Here is a 21,855-nt window from a genome sequence, read left to right on the forward strand (position 1 = left end):
TGGAGCAGAGAGAAAATTCTGATCTCTCTATTAGAACATCTCAGCTCTGTACAGAAAAAGGGTTCTATATTTGTAATAAAGACCAATCTAAAAAATGATTTTTAGATCAAAATGAGTACAATGCAATAATAATAAAAAAAATTGCCCCCAAAGGTGTACATAGCCTTTAAGGAATGCAATTCATTCTGCTAGGGCAGTTTGTAAGTCCATAAAGGTGGTTCAATTAGATATTAAAGGGCTTTTCCCGAATACCTATGGCAGGTCAGTTTTATATGCTATAAATATCTTATTGGTGGTGGTCAGCCCACAGAGCTTACATGCCTATTAATCGGTTCAGTGATTTCTGCAAGGTAGGGTCAACATCGGAATACCAGATATTCTCAGCCGACTGATGATGTATGCAGATAAATGAAATCATGGCAGAAGGCTAATTAAATCAGCAGACTATAGAGAGAGCATCCATAACCTGTTTACCTTAATGAATGAAGTGCTAATTAGTCTATAGATATTTCTATTTTAATCAACATCAGGGGCATAGCTAAAGGCTTATGGGCCGTGGTTTAAAAGTTCAGCTGGGTTCGCCCTGAGCAACTTCACAGTGGCCACGGCTTGCCCATAACTTTTACATGCATTGATGGAAATGTAACTTCTAAGCCTTTGTAGCTAGTGCACAGGGCAGTTGGAGACTTGGACACTGTTCTGCCAAGCAATACAGAACCACAACTAAATATTAATGCACAGTTCCCTAATAATTAGCTATAAAGCAGACAGATATATACAGAGCCACATAACATCCAAGCAAATAGTCCTTAAAAAGCATTCCTGGTCTAGTGTAGTTAAAGGGGTTGTCTAAAACAGCCTAGGGCAGTGCTATAAGACCGCCAATTTTGTGCTGGTGAAGTCACCAGGATCGCTGCTAACCGGAAGTCTCCACCTAGCATACTCACTTGAAGCACGGTACATCACCGGTAGTAAAGAAAAAGCCCTTGTCCTGCATGATGCAGAGCAAGGCAAGGGGGAGCATCAGAGCAAGAGATGCTCCACTCATACATGCTAAATGAGTGAAGATGAGGTTATGTCCGGGTTCAGTTCTTAATCTGGACAACCCTATTAAGGTTATTGTTTTCATGTCTGGGGCAATAAAGGAGTTAATCTCTGTATGGATGGTGGTCTATGGCAGTAAAGGTGCAAGTGTCAGCTTATGGTGGTCTAGGGCACCAGAGGGTTTTATGTCAGTATAACTAGTGGTCAAGAACAGTGAGGGGGTTAATTCTTGTATCTATGGTTTTCTTTGGCAGTATTGGGTTAATGTATGAATCTCCGATGGTCTATGGCAATAAAGGAGTTAATGCCTGTATGGATGGTGTTCTATGGCAGTATAGGTGTTAGTGTCAGCATCTGGTGGCTTAGGGCACAGAAGGAATTTGTCAGTAAACCTGGTGGTCTAGGACAGTGAGAGGGGTAATTCCAGTATCTATGGTATGTGTTTTTGGGCAGTATGGATCCCTGTTGGTCTAGTGCAATAAAGGGGTTAATATCAGTAAAGCACAGTGAAGGTGTTATTGTGAGCATACGTAGTACTTGAGGGCAGTAAACGGGTTCATGTTAGTATAATGTATAGTCTAGGGCAGTAAATGGGGTTAATGTAAGAGTAACTAGGTTTATGTAGTAAAGGGGTTAATGTCAGTATATATGGTGCTCTAGGCCTGTTAATGTTAGTATACCTTTAGTTTAAGGCAGTGAAGAGGTTAATGTACAAATTTCTTGGTGGTCTAGGGCAAGGAAGGGGTTAATGTTAAGATTTCTGGTGGTGCACAGTGGAAGCATTAATGCTGCATGACTAAGGTCCAGTGGTTGCTTACCCCTCAAGATAAGTACAGGGAGGGGATAGAGAGGAAGGTGCAGGGGTAACTGTGCAGCTGCAGAATGCTTTCTGTGTTAAGGTAGAGTGATTCAGGAGTACTCTGCCCAATCATCATTTATGTGGTGATTATGTGGGCCATCCTGCAACCGTTGTGTCACGACTGCAACTGCTGCTACCAAAAAAGCTTTGCCATTGATGAAGCTATGTCTCTACCTTCTAGCCTATACACTCCTTTCAAGAAGAATGAGATCACAGTGCATTTAAAGGGGTTGTCTTACTTCAGAAAGTGGCATTTACCATGTAGAGAAAGTGAATACAAGGCACTTACTAATGTATTGTTATTACCCATATTGCTTCCTTCGCTGGTTGGATTCATTTTTCCATCACATTATGCACTGCTCGTTTCCATGGTTACAGACCACCCTGCAATCCATCAGTGGTGGTCGTGCTTGCACGCTATAGGAAAAAGCGTCAACCTCTCTGGTGGCCGGGACCGTGGGAGCTCATATAGGCTACTGCTTTTTCCTATAGTGCGCAAGCACGACCACCACTGATGGATTGCAGGGTGGTCTGTAACCATGGAAACAAGCAGTCTATAATGTGATCGAAAAATGAATCAAACCAGCAAAGGAAGCAATATGGATAATAACAATACATTAGTAAGTGCTTTGCATTAACTTTCTCTACATGACTAATGCCACTTACTGAAGTGAGACAACCCCTTTAAGTAACAGCTGAAAGCTCTAATCTTTACATTCCATTTAATTCCTGCTGTCATTCTAGATGCTGGAAGTTGTCAGACAAAGTTTGGAAGAATGTGATGTGGAAGCTGAACTTAATTTCTTTATTCAGGCCAAAACCACAGGAAGGATTCCACCTGGTAATAGGATTAACCTTTATTTATATGATGGCAAGATATTCTGCAGTGCAGTAGATTCACTGTGGTAGCTGATGCACAGCATGCAATATTGCGGTCAAATCCTGACCTCAATGGGACTTTGTTCTTCCAGCCCATAAAATAATAATTTCCCTTATTTACACACATGCCATTGCCATTATGGTCCTCAGGTGTGAGAATACCCTGGTTTCTCTGTCCAACCTCTGCTTCTGAAAGGTAGCCTTGGGGTAATATTTCTATTTATATGGATCACTTGACTTCTTTCTACAAATAAAAGGATAGCATAAAGAAAGACCAAGCAGTAAATGGTGGTGGATAACTTTTCCAAGGATGACTAGGAAGAGATTCTAGCAATTTAAACAGGTCTACCTGCTAGTCAGAGTGGCCAGATATTGTCTCAGCAGAGGGTATATTTGCTCCAAATATAAGTTGGATTTAGGGTTTACCTATTATTATGGCAGTGTCTCTACGAGCAAGGATAAAGGGCACAGGTGATCAACCAGTGTGAAATAAATAAGTGGAGCAAAAACATTCCAGAAAAACACATCCTGTCTGAATGAGTTAATATTAGGTACCATCTATATGCTATCATTTACAAAACATCACAATTATATGAATGTAGCACTACAAATATACAGTTGCAAGAAAAAGTATGGGAACCCTTTGGAATGATATGGATTTCTGCACAAATTGGTCATAAAATGTGATATGATCTTTATCTGAGTCACAACAATAGACAATCACAGTCTGCTTAACCACCTCAGCCCCCAGTGCTTAAACACCCTGAAAGACCAGGCCACTTTTTACACTTCTGACCTACACTACTTTCACCGTTTATTGCTCGGTCATGCAACTTACCACCCAAATGAATTTTACCTCCTTTTCTTCTCACTAATAGAGCTTTCATTTGGTGGTATTTCATTGCTGCTGACATTTTTACTTTTTTTGTTATTAATCGAAATTTAACGATTTTTTTGCAAAAAAATGACATTTTTCACTTTCAGTTGTAAAATTTTGCAAAAAAAACGACATCCATATATAAATTTTGCTCTAAATTTATTGTTCTACATGTCTTTGATAAAAAAAAAATGTTTGGGTAAAAAAAAAATGGTTTGGGTAAAAGTTATAGCGTTTACAAACTATGGTACAAAAATGTGAATTTCCGCTTTTTGAAGCAGATCTGACTTTCTGAGCACCTGTCATGTTTCCTGAGGTTCTACAATGCCCAGACAGTACAAACACCCCACAAATGACCCCATTTCGGAAAGTACACACCCTAAGGTATTCGCTGATGGGCATAGTGAGTTCATGGAACTTTTTATTTTTTGTCACAAGTTAGTGGAAAATGATGATTTTTTATTTTTTTTTCCTTTTCTTACAAAGTCTCATATTCCACTAACTTGTGACAAAAAATAAAAACTTCCATGAACTCACTATGCCCATCAGCGAATACCTTGGGGTCTCTTCTTTCCAAAATGGGGTCACTTGTGGGGTAGTTATACTGCCCTGGCATTTTCCAGGGGCCCTAATGTGTGGTAAGTAGGTAAATGACCTGTGAAATCCTAAAGGTGCTCTTTGGAATATGGGCCCCTTTGCCCACCTAGGCTGCAAAAAAGTGTCACACATGTGGTATCGCCGTATTCAGGAGAAGTTGGGGAATGTGTTTTGGGGTGTCATTTTACATATACCCTTGCTGGGTGAGAGAAATATCTTGACAAAAGACAACTTTTCCCATTTTTTTATACAAAGTTGGCATTTGACCAAGATATTTCTCTCACCCAGCATGGGTATATGTAAAATGACACCCCAAAACACATTCCCCAACTTCTCCTGAGTACGGCGATACCAGATGTGTGACACTTTTTTGCAGCCTAGATGCGCAATGGTGCCCAAATTCCTTTTAGGAGGGCATTTTTAGACATTTGGATACCAGACTTCTTCTCACGCTTTGGGGCCCCTAGAATGCCAGGGCAGTATAAATACCCCACATGTGACCCCATTTTGGAAAGAAGACACCCCAAGGTATTCAATGAGGGGCATGGCGAGTTCATAGAATTTTTTTTTTTTTGGCACAAGTTAGCGGAAGTTGATATTTTTAATTTTTTTCTCACAAAGTCTCCCGTTCCGCTAACTTGGGACAAAAATTTCAATCTTTCATGGACTCAATATGCCCCTCACGGAATACCTGGGGGTGTCTTCTTTCCGAAATGGGGTCACATGTGGGGTATTTATACTGCCCTGGCATTCTAGGGGCCCTAAAGCGTGAGAAGAAGTCTGGAATATAAATGTCTAAAAAATTTTACGCATTTGGATTCCGTGAGGGGCATGGTGAGTTCATGTGAGATTTTATTTTTTGACACAAGTTAGTGGAATATGAGACTTTGTAAGAAAAAAAAATAATAATTCCGCTAACTTGGGCCAAAAAAATGTCTGAATGGAGCCTTACAGAGGGGTGATAAATGACAGGGGGGGTGATCAATGACAGGGGGGGTGATCAATGACAGGGGGGGTGATCAATGACAGGGGGGTGATCAGGGAGTCTATATGGGGTGATAACCACAGTCATTGATCACGCCCGTGTAAGGCTTCATTCAGACGTCCGGATGCGTTTTGCGGATCCGATCCATCTATCAGTGGATCCGTAAAAATCATGCGGACATCTGAATGGAGCTTTACAGGGGGTTGATCAATGACAGGGGTGTAATCAATGACAGGGGGGTGATCAGGGAGTCTATATGGGGTGATAACCACAGTCATTGATCATGCCCCTGTAAGGCTTCATTCAGACGTCCGTATGCGTTTTGCGGATCCGATCCATCTATCAGTGCATCCGTAAAAATCATGCGGACATCTGAATGGAGCTTTACAGGGGGGTGATCAATGACAGGGGTGTAATCAATGACAGGGGGGTGATCAGGGAGTCTATATGGGGTGATAACCACAGTCATTGATCATGCCCCTGTAAGGCTTCATTCAGACGTCCGTATGCGTTTTGCGGATCCGATCCATCTATCAGTGCATCCGTAAAAATCATGCGGACATCTGAATGGAGCTTTACAGGGGGGTGATCAATGACAGGGGTGTAATCAATGACAGGGGGGTGATCAGGGAGTCTATATGGGGTGATCACCACAGTCATTGATCATGCCCCTGTAAGGCTTCATTCAGACGTCCGGATGCGTTTTGCGGATCCGATCCATCTATCAGTGCATCCGTAAAAATCATGCGGACATCTGAATGGAGCTTTACAGGGGGGTGATCAATGACAGGGGTGTAATCAATGACAGGGGGGTGATCAGGGAGTCTATATGGGGTGATCACCACAGTCATTGATCATGCCCCTGTAAGGCTTCATTCAGACGTCCGGATGCGTTTTGCGGATCCGATCCATCTATCAGTGCATCCGTAAAAATCATGCGGACATCTGAATGGAGCTTTACAGGGGGGTGATCAATGACAGGGGTGTAATCAATGACAGGGGGGTGATCAGGGAGTCTATATGGGGTGATCACCACAGTCATTGATCATGCCCCTGTAAGGCTTTATTCAGACGTCCAGATGCGTTTTGCGGATCCGATCCATCTATCAGTGCATCCGTAAAAATCATGCGGACATCTGAATGGAGCTTTACAGGGGGGTGATCAATGACAGGGGTGTAATCAATGACAGGGGGGTGATCAGGGAGTCTATATGGGGTGATCACCACAGTCATTGATCATGCCCCTGTAAGGTTTCATTCAGACGTCCGGATGCGTTTTGCGGATCCGATCCATCTATCAGTGCATCCGTAAAAATCATGCGGACATCTGAATGGAGCTTTACAGGGGGGTGATCAGGGAGTCTATATGGGGTGATCACCACAGTCATTGATCACGCCCCTGTAAGGCTTCATTCAGACGTCCGGATGCGTTTTGCGGATCCGATCCATCTATCAGTGGATCCGTAAAAATCATGCGGACGTCTGAATGGAGCTTTACAGGGGGGTGATCAATGACAGGGGGGTAATCAATGACAGGGGGGTGATCAGGGAGTCTATATGGGGTGATCACCACAGTCATTGATCACGCCCCTGTAAGGCTTCATTCAGACGTCCGGATGCGTTTTGCGGATCCGATCCATCTATCAGTGGATCCGTAAAAATCATGCGGACGTCTGAATGGAGCTTTACAGGGGGGTGATCAATGACAGGGGGGTAATCAATGACAGGGGGGTGATCAGGGAGTCTATATGGGGTGATCAGGGGTGATAAGGGGTTAATAAGTGACGGGGGGGGGGGGGGTGTAGTGTAGTGTAGTGGTGCTTGGTGCTACTTTACTGAGCTACCTGTGTCCTCTGGTGGTCGATCCAAACAAAGGGGACCACCAGAGGACCAGGTAGCAGGTATATTAGACGCTGTTATCAAAACAGCGTCTAATATACCTGTTAGGGGTTAAAAAAAACACATCTCCAGCCTGCCAGCGAACGATCGCCGCTGGCAGGCTGGAGATCAACTCTCTTACCTTCCGTGCCTGTGTGCGCGCGTTCACAGGAAATCTCGCGTCTCGCGAGAGGACGCGCCGGCGCGTCCAGGAGGAATAAATCAACCACCTCCAGGACGCGTCTGTGCGTACAGCGGTCCGGAGGTGGTTAAAGAGGACCTTTCACTAGAATAGAAAATCTAAACTAACTATACAGACATGTAGAGCGGTGCCCAGGGATCTCCCTGCACTTACTATTATCCCTGGGCGCCGCTCCGTTCTCCCGGTATAGGCTCCGGTATCTTCATATGTTCGGCTCAACTGGGTGGAGCCTGCCGGCGTCTCTTTCTCCCAGGCTGTAGCGCTGGCCAATCGCAGCGCTCAGCTCATAGCCTGAGAGAGAAAAAAAAACTCTCAGGCTATGAGCTGAGCGCTGCGATTGGCCAGCGCTACAGCATGGGAGAAGGAGACGCCGACAGGCTCAACTGGGTGGAGCCGAACATATGAAGATACCGGAGCCTATACCGGGAGAACGGAGCGGCGCCCAGGGATAATAGTAAGTGCAGGGGGATCCCTGGGCGCCGCTCTCCATGTCTGTATGCTTAGTTTTGATTTTTTATTCTAGTGAAAGGTCCTCTTTAAACTAATAACACACAAAGAATTAAATGTTACCATGTTTTTATTGAACACACCATGTAAACATCCACCGTGCAGGTGGAAAAAGTATGTGAACCCCTAGACTAATGACATCTCCAAGAGCGAATTGGAGTGAGGTGTCAGCCATCTGGAGTCCAATCAATGAGATGAGATTGGAGGTGTTGGTTACAGCTGCCCTGCCCTATAAAAAACACACACCAGTTCTGGGTTTGCTTTTCACAAGAAGCATTGCCTGATGTGAATGATGCCTCGCACAAAACAGCTCTCAGAAGACCTACGATTAAGAATTGTTGACTTGCATAAAGCTGGAAAGGGTTATAAAAGCCTTGCTGTTCATCAGTCCACGGTAAGATAAATTGTCTATAAATGGAGAAAGTTCAGCACTGCTGCTACTCTCCCTAGGAGTGGCCGTCCTGTAAAGATGACTGCAAGAACACAGCTCAGACTGCTCAATGAGGTGAAGAAGAATCCTAGAGCAGTGGTGGCGAACCTATGGCACGGGTGCCAGAGGCGGCACTCAGAGCCCTCTATGTGGGCACCCACACCCTGGAAAAAGACTATGGTAAACCAATATGCCTTAGACTTTTCCTGCCATTCATCAGTGCAGGACGCGCTATGAACAGCACAGGCAACGCATTGAATGTAGGCAGGGTATTATAGCTTAGTGATAAAGTACATGGAAGATATACTGGTATTCACTTACTGTGTTGGCACTTTGCTATAAATAAGTGGGTTTTGTGTTGCAGTTTGGGCACTGGATCTCTAAAAGGTTCACCATCACTGTCCTAGAGTGTCAGCTAAAGACTTTCAAAAGTTCTGGCATATGCTAACATCCCTGTTAGCGAATCTACGATACGTAAAACACTAAACAAGAATTGATTTCATGGGAGGATACCACAGAGGAAGCCACTGCTGTCCAAAAAAAATAATTGCTGCATGTTTACAGTTTGCACAAGGGCACATGGATGTTCCACAGCAGTACTGGCAAAATATTCTGTGGACAGATGAAACCAAAGATGAGTTATTTGGAAGAAACACACAACACTATGTGTGGAGAAAAAGAGGCACAGCAGACCAACATCAAAACCTCATCCCAACTGTGAAGTATGGTGGTGGGGGCATCATGGTTTGGGGCTGCTTTGCTGCGTCAGGGCCTGAACGGATTGCTATCATCCAAGGAAAAAGTTTATCAAGACATTTTGCAGGAGAACTTAAGGCCATCTGTCCACCAGCTGAAGCTCAACAGAAGATGGGTGTTGCAACAGGACAATGACCCAAAGCATAGAAGAAAATCAACAGAATGGCTTAAACAGAAGAAAATACGCCTTCTGGAGTGGCCCAGTCAGAGTCCTGACCTCAACTGTGGCATGACCTCAAGAAAGCGATTCACACCAGACATCCCAAGAATATTGCTGAACTGAAACAGTTCTGTAAAGAGGAAAATAGTCAAGAATTACTCCTGACCGTTGTGCACGTCTGATCTGCAACTACAGTCGTGGCCAAAACTTTTGAGAATGACACAAATATTAGTTTTCACAAAGTTTGCTGCTAAACTGCTTTTAGATATTTGTTTCAGTTGTTTCTGTGATGTAGTGAAATATAATTACACGCACTTCATACGTTTCAAAGGCTTTTATCGACAATTACATGACATTTATGCAAAGAGTCAGTATTTGCAGTGTTGGCCCTTCTTTTTTTTAGGACCTCTGCAATTCGACTGGGCATGCTCTCAATCAACTTCTGGGCCAATTCCTGACTGATAGCAACCCATTCTTTCATAATCACTTCTTGGAGTTTGTCAGAATTAGTGGGTTTTTGTTTGTCCACCTGCCTCTTGAGGATTGACCACAAGTTCCCAGTGGGATTAAGATCTGAGGAGTTTCCAGGCCATGGACCCAAAATGTCAACGTTTTGGTCCCCGAGCCACTTAGTTATCACTTTTGCCTTATGGCATGGTGCTCCATCGTGCTGGAAAATGCATTGTTCTTCACCAAACTGTTGTTGGAAGAAGTTGCTGTTGGAGGGTGTTTTCGCACCATTCTTTATTCATGGCTGTGTTTTTGGGCAAAATTGTGAGTGAGCCCACTCCCTTGGATGAGAAGCAACCCCACACATGAATGGTCTCAGGATGCTTTACTGTTGGCATGACACAGGACTGATGGTGGCGCTCACCTTTTCTTCTCCGGACAAGCCTTTTTCCAGATGCCCCAAACAATCGGAAAGAGGCTTCATAGGAGAATATGACTTTGCCCCAGTCCTCAGCAGTCCATTCACCAAACTTTCTGCAGAAGATCAATCTGTCCCTGATGTTTTTTTTGGAGAGAAGTGGCTTCTTTGCTGCCCCTTCTTGACACCAGGCCATCTTCCAAAAGTCTTTGACTCACTATGCGTGCAGATGCGCTCACACCTGCCTGCTGCCATTCCTGAGCAAGCTCTGCACTGGTGGCACTCCGATCCCGCAGCTGAATCCTCTTTAGGAGACGATCCTGGCGCTTGCTGGACTTTCTTGGACGCCCTGAAGCCTTCTTAACAAGAATTGAACCTCTTTCCTTGAAGTTCTTGATGATCCTATAAATTGTTGATTGAGATGCAATCTTAGTAGCCACAATATCCTTGCCTGTGAAGCCATTTTTATGCAACGCAATGATGGCTGCACGCGTTTCTTTGCAGGTCACCATGGTTAACAATGGAAGAACAATGATTTCAAGCATCACCCTCCTTTTAACATGTCAAGTCTGCCATTTTAACCCAATCAGCCTGACATAATGATCTCCATCCTTGTGCTCGTCAACATTCTCACCTGAGTTAACAAGACGATTACTGAAATGATCTCCGCAGGTCCTTTAATGACAGCAATGAAATGCAGTGGAAAGGTTTTTTTGGGATTAAGTAAATTTTCATGGCAAAGAAGGACTATGCAATTCATCTGATCACTCTTCATAACATTTTGGAGTATATGCAAATTGCTATTATAAAAACTTAAGCAGCAACTTTTCCAATATTTATGTAATTCTCAAAACTTTTGGCCACGACTGTACAGGAAACGTTTGGTTGAAGTTATTGCTGCCAAAGGAGGTTCAACCAATTATTAAATCCAAGGGTTCACATACTTTTTCCACCTTCCCTGTGAATGTTTACATGGTGTGTTCAATAAAAACATGGTAACATTTAATTTTTTGAGTGTTATTAATTTAAGCAGACTGTGATTGTCTATTGTTGCGACTTAGATGAAGATCAGATCACATTTTATGACCAATTTGTGCAGAAATCCATATCATTCCAAAGGGTTCACATACTTTTTCTTTCAACTGTAGCTAACTCTTCTGTATGCTTGCAAGTTAAAAACAAAGGAAAATTCTGAACTAGGTGTGGGCTGTGGAGAGAAGTACAAAATACCTTTTGTGGAACTTTTATTATCAGGAGAAGTGAGAATATGAAATTTTACCTGCTCCATGGCAGGCACTGCTGCCTCTCTGCTCACTCCTGGGTTACCAGCCACCAAGGTAGTCCTGCTCACTCTGACAGGCTGCAGTCTGCTTCTTGACGGCACCGCCTCTACCTGCACACGCTTTCCGTTTGGTTTTTAAAGGGCTAGTGTGCACATACCCTAATGTTCATCGGCCAATGGCTGGCTACCCTAGGGTACTCAAAGCACTTTCAGGGGTGCCTGAAAAATAGGTTCTAGTTTGTTAAGTTCCTGCAAAGGTGTGCTGATGCAGTATACCGACTTCTGCCTCTTTCCCAGATTTGACACTTTGCTGCCTGATTTAACCTCTGACCCTGAGCTGTTCACCGGACTGATTATTGTATTGCAAAATCTTTGCTAATATTTCCTGTATTGTTTGTCTCCAGACCCTGTGTTCTATGAGAGTTATAGTAATAATGGAATTAGCCCTCATACCAACAGCAGTAAAGTGATGAAAAGGTAAGATTCAAATTTTTGTAGTATCATTATATTTTCTGGTTTTACATTCCGACAGAATGCTTTATTACTACTGTTCGGGGCGGACTGGCTGAGAAATTTCCCGGTGGGCCAATGCCCAGGGGGCCGCCTGGTCCCTCCTCACTGCCGGCCAGTGGAAGTTTTTGAGGATGTATTTTGTGCTGCTGGCAGTATTTTGTGATGGACTGTGGTATTTGGTTCTGTTGGGGTGGTATAATGTGCCACAATATGGTATTGCTGGCCCTGCCTTCCATCAATTTGGAACAACTACAAAACAGAGCCACTTTTAGTATTTTTTCCAGGGCCACTTTAAGTTCCCAGTCCGCCTCTGCTACTGTTAAACATCAAAGCTGAAGCAGAGATATAATCTGGACTGTATTTATCACATAGGCAGACTAGCCATGCAATTAATCTACTGCCCACAAACAATCTGTATGGACACCAGTAATTGCAGTAGCAATCGTTCTTCACTATACCGAGGTGCTGATTCCTGCATGAGTTTTTTTTTAAACCTAAAAGCAGGAAATACAGTGATCTCATTAGAATAATACATGTAAAAAAAAATATCTACCTGAATATTATTGTTTTAAGGTACAATTTTCCTTGAGGTCAAATGTGACTTCACTTCAAAACAACAGTCCAAAACTAAATGGATTATGAAAACATGACTGCTATAGTCCAAAAACAGCACCACACCTGTTCACTGGCTGAGTGTGGTATTGCAGCTCAGATCCTTTCACTGCAGTGTAGCTAAGCTGCAATACCAGACCCAACCCATGGCCAGGTGTGGTGCTGACTTTGGTATAGAGCAGGATGCCCAACCTGCGGCCCTCCAGCTCTTGCAAAACTACAACTCCCAGCATGCCCAGACAGCCTACAGCAGGGCATGGTGGGAGTTGTAGTTTTACAACAGCTGGAGGGCCGCAGGTTGGGTATCACTGGTATAGAGCAACTATGTTTTCTAAATCCTGTCCAGCAGTTTTTTTAAAGTCTAACTTGGAGGGATTGACTGAAAGTACTATTTGAATTCTGCTCACACAGCAAATTTTTCTGTTGAAAAAATTCACCATGGAATCCATGGAAGAAATATGAGCCTGACCCTTGGATTTCGGCTGCTGATCTGCAGTGTGTCATTCAATGGGGCGAAGTCACATGTTTCTATCCATTTTCCATGTGGAATTTGTACTGAAGCCACATCTAAAAGTGACTTGATTTTCAATCCGCTCATGTAAGATTTCCCGCCGTATAAACTATGCTGCAGATTCCTATTTAAAAAAAATGGGAGGCAGAAGTTTCTTCTGTGTGAACTTGCCCTAACCTTACAGACAATGCAGATTGACAGAACTAAACTCACTGCTATTATTTGTAGAATTTCTAACCTCCTGCATGGCTGTGGTGGAAGTACCAAGAACCTATCAGATGTGAACATCTGTCCGTCCTCCGGTGAGAACACAATAGAAAATTTTAGATAGGACATAAAACATATGAAGAAAACATTTATTGATTTAACTGTCATGTTTAGTGACAGGGGATTCAGAATATGCCAGTGTATCCATAGTTCCTAGAGAAGACCCCACTGAGCTGGACACAGGATCGGCAGACTACACTGTGATCTATGATTACACTGCCCAAGTAAGAGTTATTGTTTTATATATATATATATTGTTTTCCGACAGTTATTTTATTTTTTTAATATATACTGTATTATATTTACATGTTTTCTGACAGTGATTTCATTGTTTTATATATAGTGTATTACACGTATGTTTTCGCAGTCATTTCATTGTTTATATATATATATATATATACACATACATATGTTTTCTGACAATATTGTCCAGTTCCATAAGGTTCTTAGGCTATGTTCACATCTCTGTCACAAACTCCGATGGTCTATAACGGCAGAAGAACAGACAGAGTTTACTGTATATGGTATAGGCTACTTTCACACTAGCGTTCGGAGCGGATCCGTCTGATGTTTCATCAGACGGATCCGCTCCGATAATGCAGACGTTCGCATCCGTTCAGAACGGATGCGTCTGCATTAAAACGTAGAAAATTTTCTAAGTGTGAAAGTTGTCTGAGCGGATCCGTTCAGACTTTACATTGTAAGTCAATGGGGAACGGATCCGCTTGAAGATTGAGCCATATGGTGTCATCTTCAAGCGGATCTGTCCCCATTGACTTACATTGTAAGTCTGGACGGATCCGCTCGCCTCCGCACGGCCAGGCGGACACCCGAACGCTGCAAGCAGCGTTCAGGTGTCCGCTCACTGAGCGGAGCGGAGGCTGAGCGCTGGCAGGCGGATGCATTCTCAGTGGATCCGCCTCCACTGAGAATGCATTGGGGCCGGACGGATGCGTTCGGGGCCGCTCGTGAGCCCCTTCAAACGGTGCGCACGAGCGGACACCCGAACGCTAGTGTGAAAGTAGCCATAGCTGGATACCACTTGGCATAGCCAGATCCCCATTGATTGAATGGGATCCAGTGACATTCCCCCGTAAATGCTTGCTTTCGGCCGCATGAAGCAGTATTTGTCTGGGTGGAAGCCGGCATTTATTCCTGAAAACCACTGGATCCCTATCGGATCCCTTTATAGTCAATGGGGATCCAGTGGCACCTGGCTATGCCGGATATGGTAAACTCTGGTAGTCTGTTCCTCTGCCGGAACAGACTACCATAGTTTGTGTGCTGGTGATGTGAACCTACCCTATCAGTTTAGAAAAATTGTGACAACTACAAATTACATGTACAGATTATATACACAGAGGCCACTTTTTTAAGGACTCAGGTATTGACTATTGACACAGATGCTGTTTGAGTTGCTCTCTGTAATTCATGTAGAGTGACGCAGACAATATTGGAAAGGATATAATCATTTCCTTGTCAGCACTTCAAAAACAGGATATCTGTACTTAAATTTGACATCTTATAGCATTAATTCATCTACAATGGTACAATATTTGGATTATTATTGGAATAAATGCATTATTAATGTGATATTCTGAGATGCTGATTCTGATACACGGAAGGTCAAGTTTAAAGGGGTTATCTGAGCTGGGAAAAGCTCCCCCCCCATATGCCCGGGACCTTAAAATGCTTCAATTTACCTGGCTCCCTGCATCGCTCCTGGCACCCGCACGGCTGCCACTGCTTCTCTCCGTGAGCGGATGAAAACGTATGGTGTCCAGGGGGCAGCCAATAGCCGGCGGGGATGGTGTGAGGGTCCCGGGCATATGGGGGAGCATTTCAAGGCTCAGATAACCCATAAACAGAAATATATATATAAAAAAAATATAATCTACAAATTATCTCTATTTTATTCTTCCAAAATAATGTGTATATTTACATAGACAAGCTACCCACTGTACCAACAGTGACAATGTCTGATTCTTTTAGAGCACAGAGGAACTGGATATTAGTGCTGGAGACGTGGTACGGGTGATAGAAGAAGGTGAAGATGGTTGGTGGACTGTGGAGAGAAATGGGCATACTGGCCTTGTGCCGGGGTCTTACCTTAACAAGCTATGAGAGACATTTCCAGATATGGATAACGGCTAGAAATATGTTCTATACTACAGACTGGGTGTTCTCTGTAATTTTCTGATCCATATTTTGTGCACAGGATGGCAGATAATGTGTTTGTCCTCACTGTAAATTATAAATCTATACTGTAAACTGTATCATGGAGAAATTAGCAGCCTTGTCAGAGCTGCACACATGAATATATTTTCCATAGAAAAGTTATCACAAAAATTCTTAAAGAACCATTGCTCAAATTACTTCAGTGTGTCACTAGAGAAATTATATATGTTTGAAGGGAATCTGCCAACATGAAAATGCAAACTAATATGCAGGCAGCATGTTATAGATCAGGAGAGGCAGAGCAGATTCTGTACACTCAGTAAAACCTATATTTTATTGATCTAAAGGTTTACTCTTTTTGAGCTAAGGAGTCATGTTGGCAGTCTCACTCAGTGCCCTTCTCTATATACACAAATACCTATGTAGCGCAGCACCTCCGTACCTTCTTGACTCAATTTAGGAGTTATGCATCAGCCAGCCTCGGGCCCCCGATCCACAGTAGCCCACCAATAGACGTTCAATTAGTAGATGGCGGCAGCATTATTCTCAATCAATTCTTTATTCATTCATTAATCCATGAAATAGGTACAAAAAACGACCAATAAAAACAGCAACGTTTCGACTACTGCGTAGTCTTTATCAAGCTTAGCATACATTGCTTACTCCAAACATTTATACCCTATATGCCACCCCCTTTAACTCACATATCACCAATCATACTAAACCCGCCTTAAAGGGAACCTGTCATGTGGATTTTTGATTATAATCTAACTAATTATATACAATCATTAAAGGGTTTCTATCACTTCGTTTCACATAATTAGCTGTCAGACACTAGCGATCCGCTAGTGTCTGCTCTGCCCAACCATCCTAATATAATTGCTTTTGGGGCAGCCGTTTTGCTAAAAAAAAGAACTTATATTGATATGCTAATGAGCCTCTAGGTGCTATGGGGGAGTCTACCTTCAGAAACTGCCGCCGCCCAGCGCGTCCCTCCAGCCCGCCCATCTCCTCCTGAATGCGATCCTCCCTGTGAGCGCCTGTATTCGGCGCATGCGCAGTGAATGTCTGACCGCTTCCCTGCTCAGACATCTCCACTGCGCCTGCGCGATGACATCATAGTGCTCCGAGGAACAGGCGCAGTGGAGATGTCTGAGCAGGGAAGCGGTCAGACATTCACTGCGCATGCGCCGAATACAGGCGCTCACAGGGAGGATCGTATTCAGGAGGAGATGGGCGGGCTGGAGGGACGCGCTGGGCGGCGGCAGTTTCTGAAGGTAGACGGAGCCTCTACGTGCTAATGACGCCCCCATAGCACCTAGAGGCTCATTAGCATATCAATATAAGTTCTTTTTTTTTAGCAAAACGGCTGCCCCAAAAGCAATTATATTAGGATGGTTGGGCAGAGCAGACACTAGCGGATCGCTAGTGTCTGAGAGCTAATTATGTGAAACGAAGTGGTAGAAACCCTTTAACTACTAAAAAGTGCCTTAGATGTATTCACTTACTGGTGTGACAGATGGTTATCTCATAATATACACACAAAGATGCTGCATGCCACACGCTAATGAGCTGATTGGAGTCCGGCGTGATGTCATTGAGTCTAGCGTATATTTAATTAACAGCTATAGCCACTCCCCTGCCCACCTGCTGCTGGTTCATATGGAAAATAAGAAGAAGTCAATCAGAAGCAGGGAGAGTCAGGAGCTCATGAATATTCAGGACTCATCATTATGAGCTGGAGCTTTTCAATACAAGATGTTGGCAGATTGACTGGGTCAATTAAAGAAAGTGACCCAGCATTTTGCTAAGAGAATCAGTCACTTATTTATGTTGCCCACATAAAACTGGTGACAGGTTCCCTTTAAACCACCGCCCCACACTTGGAAAAGTACCAATGGGGTCATGCCAGCAGGTGATCCACAAAACACATGCACCTGTATACACTTGTCAAGGTACCTTCTCCACCAATGAACATCTCGCCCTACATGTCCACGCATTGCTTGGCGTCGTCAATCGTTAACTGCGCATGTCATCGCCACCCCCACTAGTTTTCATTCTGGTCCGATCTCCTACTTTGCAATGCCTTTCCTGTATACAGTCACTGATTAGCAAGGGTGGATTAGGAATTAAGAGTGGCCCTGGGGAAGGGAAGAAAAGAAAAAAAAAAGTGGCCCCATGTTTTAAGTGGATCCAAATTGACAACATAAGTAGGCAGGGCCAGCAATACCATGGTATATAGTAAGGCTATAGCCTTTCATTATGGGTTAAATGATGGAGGAAAAAAAAAATAACTGAAGAAAAAAATAAATAAAAAATTGATGCCTGCCCTGGGACATCTAAATGCAAGGCTGACCACTTACCGCCAAGCTATAGCCTTATCATATTGAGAAGAGTGGTTTTCTAGAGTTACCTAATACATATTACTGGTTTATTTATATTCATATATTGTGCCTGTGAATAAACCAGTAATGTGTATTAGCTTTCTAAGCATAGAAACTGTCAATGTGGTAAGGCTATAGTAAGTAGTGTACAGTCGTGGCCAAAAGTTTTGAGAATTACATAAATATTGGAAAAGTTGCTGCTTAAGTTTTTATAATAGCAATTTGCATATACTCCAGAATGTTATGAAGAGTGATCAGATGAATTGCATAGTCCTTCTTTGCCATGAAAATTAACTTAATCCCAAAAAAAACTTTCCACTGCATTTCATTGCTGTCAATAAAGGACCTGCTGAGATCATTTCAGTAATCGTCTTGTTAACTCAGGTGAGAATGTTGACGAGCACAAGGCTGGAGATCATTATGTCAGGCTGATTGGGTTAAAATGGCAGACTTGACATGTTAAAAGGAGGTTGATGCTTAAAATCATTGTTCTTCCATTGTTAACCATGGTGACCTGCAAAGAAACGCGTGCAGCCATCATTGCGTTGCATAAAAATGGCTTCACAGGCAAGGATATTGTGGCTACTAAGATTGCACCTCAATCAACAATTTATAGGATCATCAAGAACTTCAAGGAACGAGGTTCAATTCTTGTTAAGAAGGCTTCAGGGCGTCCAAGAAAGTCCAGCAAGTGCCAGGATCGTCTCCTAAAGAGGATTCAGCTGCGGTATCGGAGTGCCACCAGTGCAGAGCTTGCTCAGGAATGGCAGCAGGCAGGTGTGAGCGCATCTGCACACACAGTGAGGCGAAGACTTTTGGAAGATGCCCTGGTGTCAAGAAGGGCAGCAAAGAAGCCACTTCTCTCCAAAAAAAACATCAGGGACAGATTGATCTTCTGCAGAAAGTATGGTGAATGGACTGCTGAGGACTGGGGAAAAGTCATATTCTCCGATGAAGCCTCTTTCCGATTGTTTGGGGCATCTGGAAAAAGGCTTGTCCGGAGAAGAAAAGGTGAGCACTACCATCAGTCCTGTGTCATGCCAACAGTAAAGCATCCTGAGACCATTCATGTGTGGGGTTGCTTCTCATCCAAGGGAGTAGGCTCACTCACAATTTTGCCCAAAAACACAGCCATGAATAAAGAATGGTACCAAAACACCCTCCAACAGCAACTTCTTCCAACAATCCAACAACAGTTTGGTGAAGAACAATGCATTTTCCAGCACGATGGAGCACTGTGCCATAAGGCAAAAGTGATAACTAACTGGCTCAGGGACCAAAACGTTGACATTTTGGGTCCATGGCCTGGAAACTCCCCAGATCTTAATCCCATTGAGAACTTGTGGTCAATCCTCAAGAGACGGGTGGACAAACAAAAACCCACTAATTCTGACAAACTCCAAGAAGTGATTATGAAAGAATGGGTTGCTATCAGTCAGGAATTGGCCCAGAAGTTGATTGAGAGCATGCCCAGTCGAACTGCAGAGGTCCTGAAAAAGAAGGGCCAACACTGCAAATAATGACTCTTTGCATAAATGTCATGTAATTGTCGATAAAAGCCTTTGAAACGTATGAAGTGCGTGTAATTATATTTCACTACATCACAGAAATAACTGAAACAAAGATCTAAAAGCAGTTTATCAGCAAACTTTGTGAAAACTAATATTTGTGTCATTCTCAAAACTTTTGGCCACGACTGTATATATGCACATGCTAGGTCACAGCTCTGGCCTCAGCATGCTGATGTCTAGCTCAATCACTCAAGGGGAGTTACAAAGACAGTGCTCAAAAGGATTCTGCACCTGGTGCTCCAGACAAAAAAAAACAAACACACTTTTACACCTGTTTGTGGTGCAAATTGAGCTAGCATTCAGGTGCATTTAACTTTGTAAATCTCCACAAATGTAAGGTCTGCTGAAGAGAACTCACATAGTCTTGGGGACTGCCCTTGCAGATTTGATGCGGTTTTGTCGCAGATCTCACCCTTCCATTGGAAAGGGTGAAATCCGTAGCTAAAACTGCAAACATAATTGACATGCTGCAGATTTTGAAATCCCCAATGCAGGTCAATTTCCACATTTGTGTAATCTCATACACTTTGCTGGTACTGTAATACACTGCTGTTTTTCTGCACGATAAGGGTCCATTCACACGTCCGTAAGTGTTTTGCGGATCCACAAAACACGGACACTGGCAATGTGCGGTCCACAAATTGCGGAATGCACATCGCCGGCGCTAGAATAGAAAATGCCTAATCTTGTCCGCAATTGCAGACAAGAATAGGACATGTTCTATTTTTTTTTTGCGGAAGTGCAGATCCGCAGATGCGGACAGCACATACTGGCCCCATTGAAAATGAATGGGTCTGCACCCGTTCCGCAAAATTGCGGAACGGATGCGGACCCATTTTGCGGACGTGTGAATAGACCCTAACTGCGCAGAAAAATGTGTGCAGATGGCCTTAGGGTACAGTCAGAAAAAGCACGTGATTTTTTTTGTTTTTATAGGTGGACTATAATTTATGTCGGTTTCTTGCATAAATTGTGGTAAATCTTTTGGGAATCTGGGGACCCCCCCCCCCCCAATGTCTTCCACCATAGAGCTTGCTGGAGGACTATGACTGTGAAAACGATCACTGTGGATTTAGTGACTTACATGATTATTATTTTTTTCTTTTATGGACATAGGCTTCATATTCTTGTTGGATCAGTTCCAGAAAAGAATGGGTGTGCATAATGTCTAGGGCATAGCATTGGTATGGTTTTATTTCACCAGCACTGAGAGCGGCCTCTGAGCAGGAAATGGATACGCTAATGTGACACATAAGTAAATGTTGGTAAAGGGGGAGTGTGAAATTAAACACCTCCAGCTATGAACTTTAATGCTTTACAAACCAAGAATAGACGTCACTGCCAACACAGCTGGGAAAGTCTATAGTTCCTGGTTCATAAATATTAAATTATGGTCAGAACTATAAACTTTATAAAATGTTGTATTATAATACTGGACTGTGCAGTTATTACAAAGTATGAAAGATGGAAAAAATAAATAAAAAAACTCTACTGGACAATGCTGGTTACAATGAGGAAATTTGTATCCAGCGCTTGTAGCTCCTTGTGCCCCATTAAAAGCATCATATCCACAGGAACATTGAGTCATTACCCTTTATTCCAGAATCTGGAGAGGGAAGGAAGGAAGGAAGGAAAAGCACAAACTTCAAGTCTGCAACTTCAATTACAAGTGGCCTCTATCTCACCCTCAAGACTTTCCATCGTACCCTGCATGGTTGGGCAGGGTATGGGCAAAGACATAGGCCCCCGGCTTATCATTTACACCAAATTTGTCACTTTGCAAAGCTGATTTTTACATGTAGCCTTAAAGGGCTTCTGTCACCCCACTAAACTTTTTTTTTTTTTGTGTCCTTATAATCCCTATCCTGCCATACATTATGTTATTAATAATTTTCGTTCAGTAGATTTAGCAAAAAAAAAAACCATACTTTTATGATATGCTAATTACCTTTCTACCAGCAAGTAGGGAGTCTACTTACTGGTAGCAGCCGCAGAAAACCGCCCCCTCCTTCTGATTGACAGGGCCAGCCGCGATCTCCTCCTCCGGCCAGCGTTTCAAAAATCGCGCGCCTGTGTTGATTCGGCGCAGGCGCTCTGAGATAAGGAGGCTCGCCTCCTCAGCACTCCCTCAGTGCGCCTGCGCCGATGACGTCACCGAAAGAGAAGACGTCATCGTCGCTGGCGCACTGAGGGAGTGCTGAGGAGGCGAGCCTCCTTATCTCAGAGCGCCTGCGCCAAATCAACACAGGCGCGCGATTTTTGAAATGCTGACAGGGCTGGCCCTGTCAATCAACAGAAGGAGGGGGCGGGTTTTCTGAGGCTGCTACCAGCAAGTAGACGCCCTACTTGCTGGTAGAAAGGTAATTAGCATATCATAAAAGTAAGTTTTTTTGCTAAATCTACTGAACGAAAATTATTAATAACATAATGTATGGCAATATGGCAGGATAGGGATTATAAGTACACAAAAAAAAAAAGTTTAGTGGGGTGACAGA

The 21,855-nt window shown here is 43.4% G+C and overlaps 1 protein-coding gene across 2 annotated transcripts in view; it reads left to right on the forward strand.

Annotated features, from left to right (window-relative positions):
* The window catches only part of PSTPIP1 (proline-serine-threonine phosphatase interacting protein 1), a 137,623-nt gene extending 121,489 nt beyond the window's left edge, over positions 1-16,134 (forward strand). The window contains exons 11-15 of one of the 2 annotated variants that reach the window (XM_040413609.1): positions 2,648-2,744; positions 11,729-11,801; positions 13,189-13,262; positions 13,342-13,451; positions 15,220-16,134. In XM_040413609.1, coding sequence (XP_040269543.1) covers positions 2,648-2,744; positions 11,729-11,801; positions 13,189-13,262; positions 13,342-13,451; positions 15,220-15,351 — 486 coding nt within the window. In that variant the 3' untranslated portion in view covers positions 15,352-16,134. The remainder of the gene's footprint in view (positions 1-2,647; positions 2,745-11,728; positions 11,802-13,188; positions 13,263-13,341; positions 13,452-15,219) is intronic. The other variant, XM_040413610.1, reaches the window with a different exon arrangement.
* The last annotated feature ends 5,721 nt before the right edge of the window (positions 16,135-21,855 follow it).

The sequence above is a fragment of the Bufo bufo genome, chromosome 1 (assembly GCF_905171765.1).
Source record: "Bufo bufo chromosome 1, aBufBuf1.1, whole genome shotgun sequence".
Lineage (NCBI taxonomy): Eukaryota > Metazoa > Chordata > Amphibia > Anura > Bufonidae > Bufo > Bufo bufo.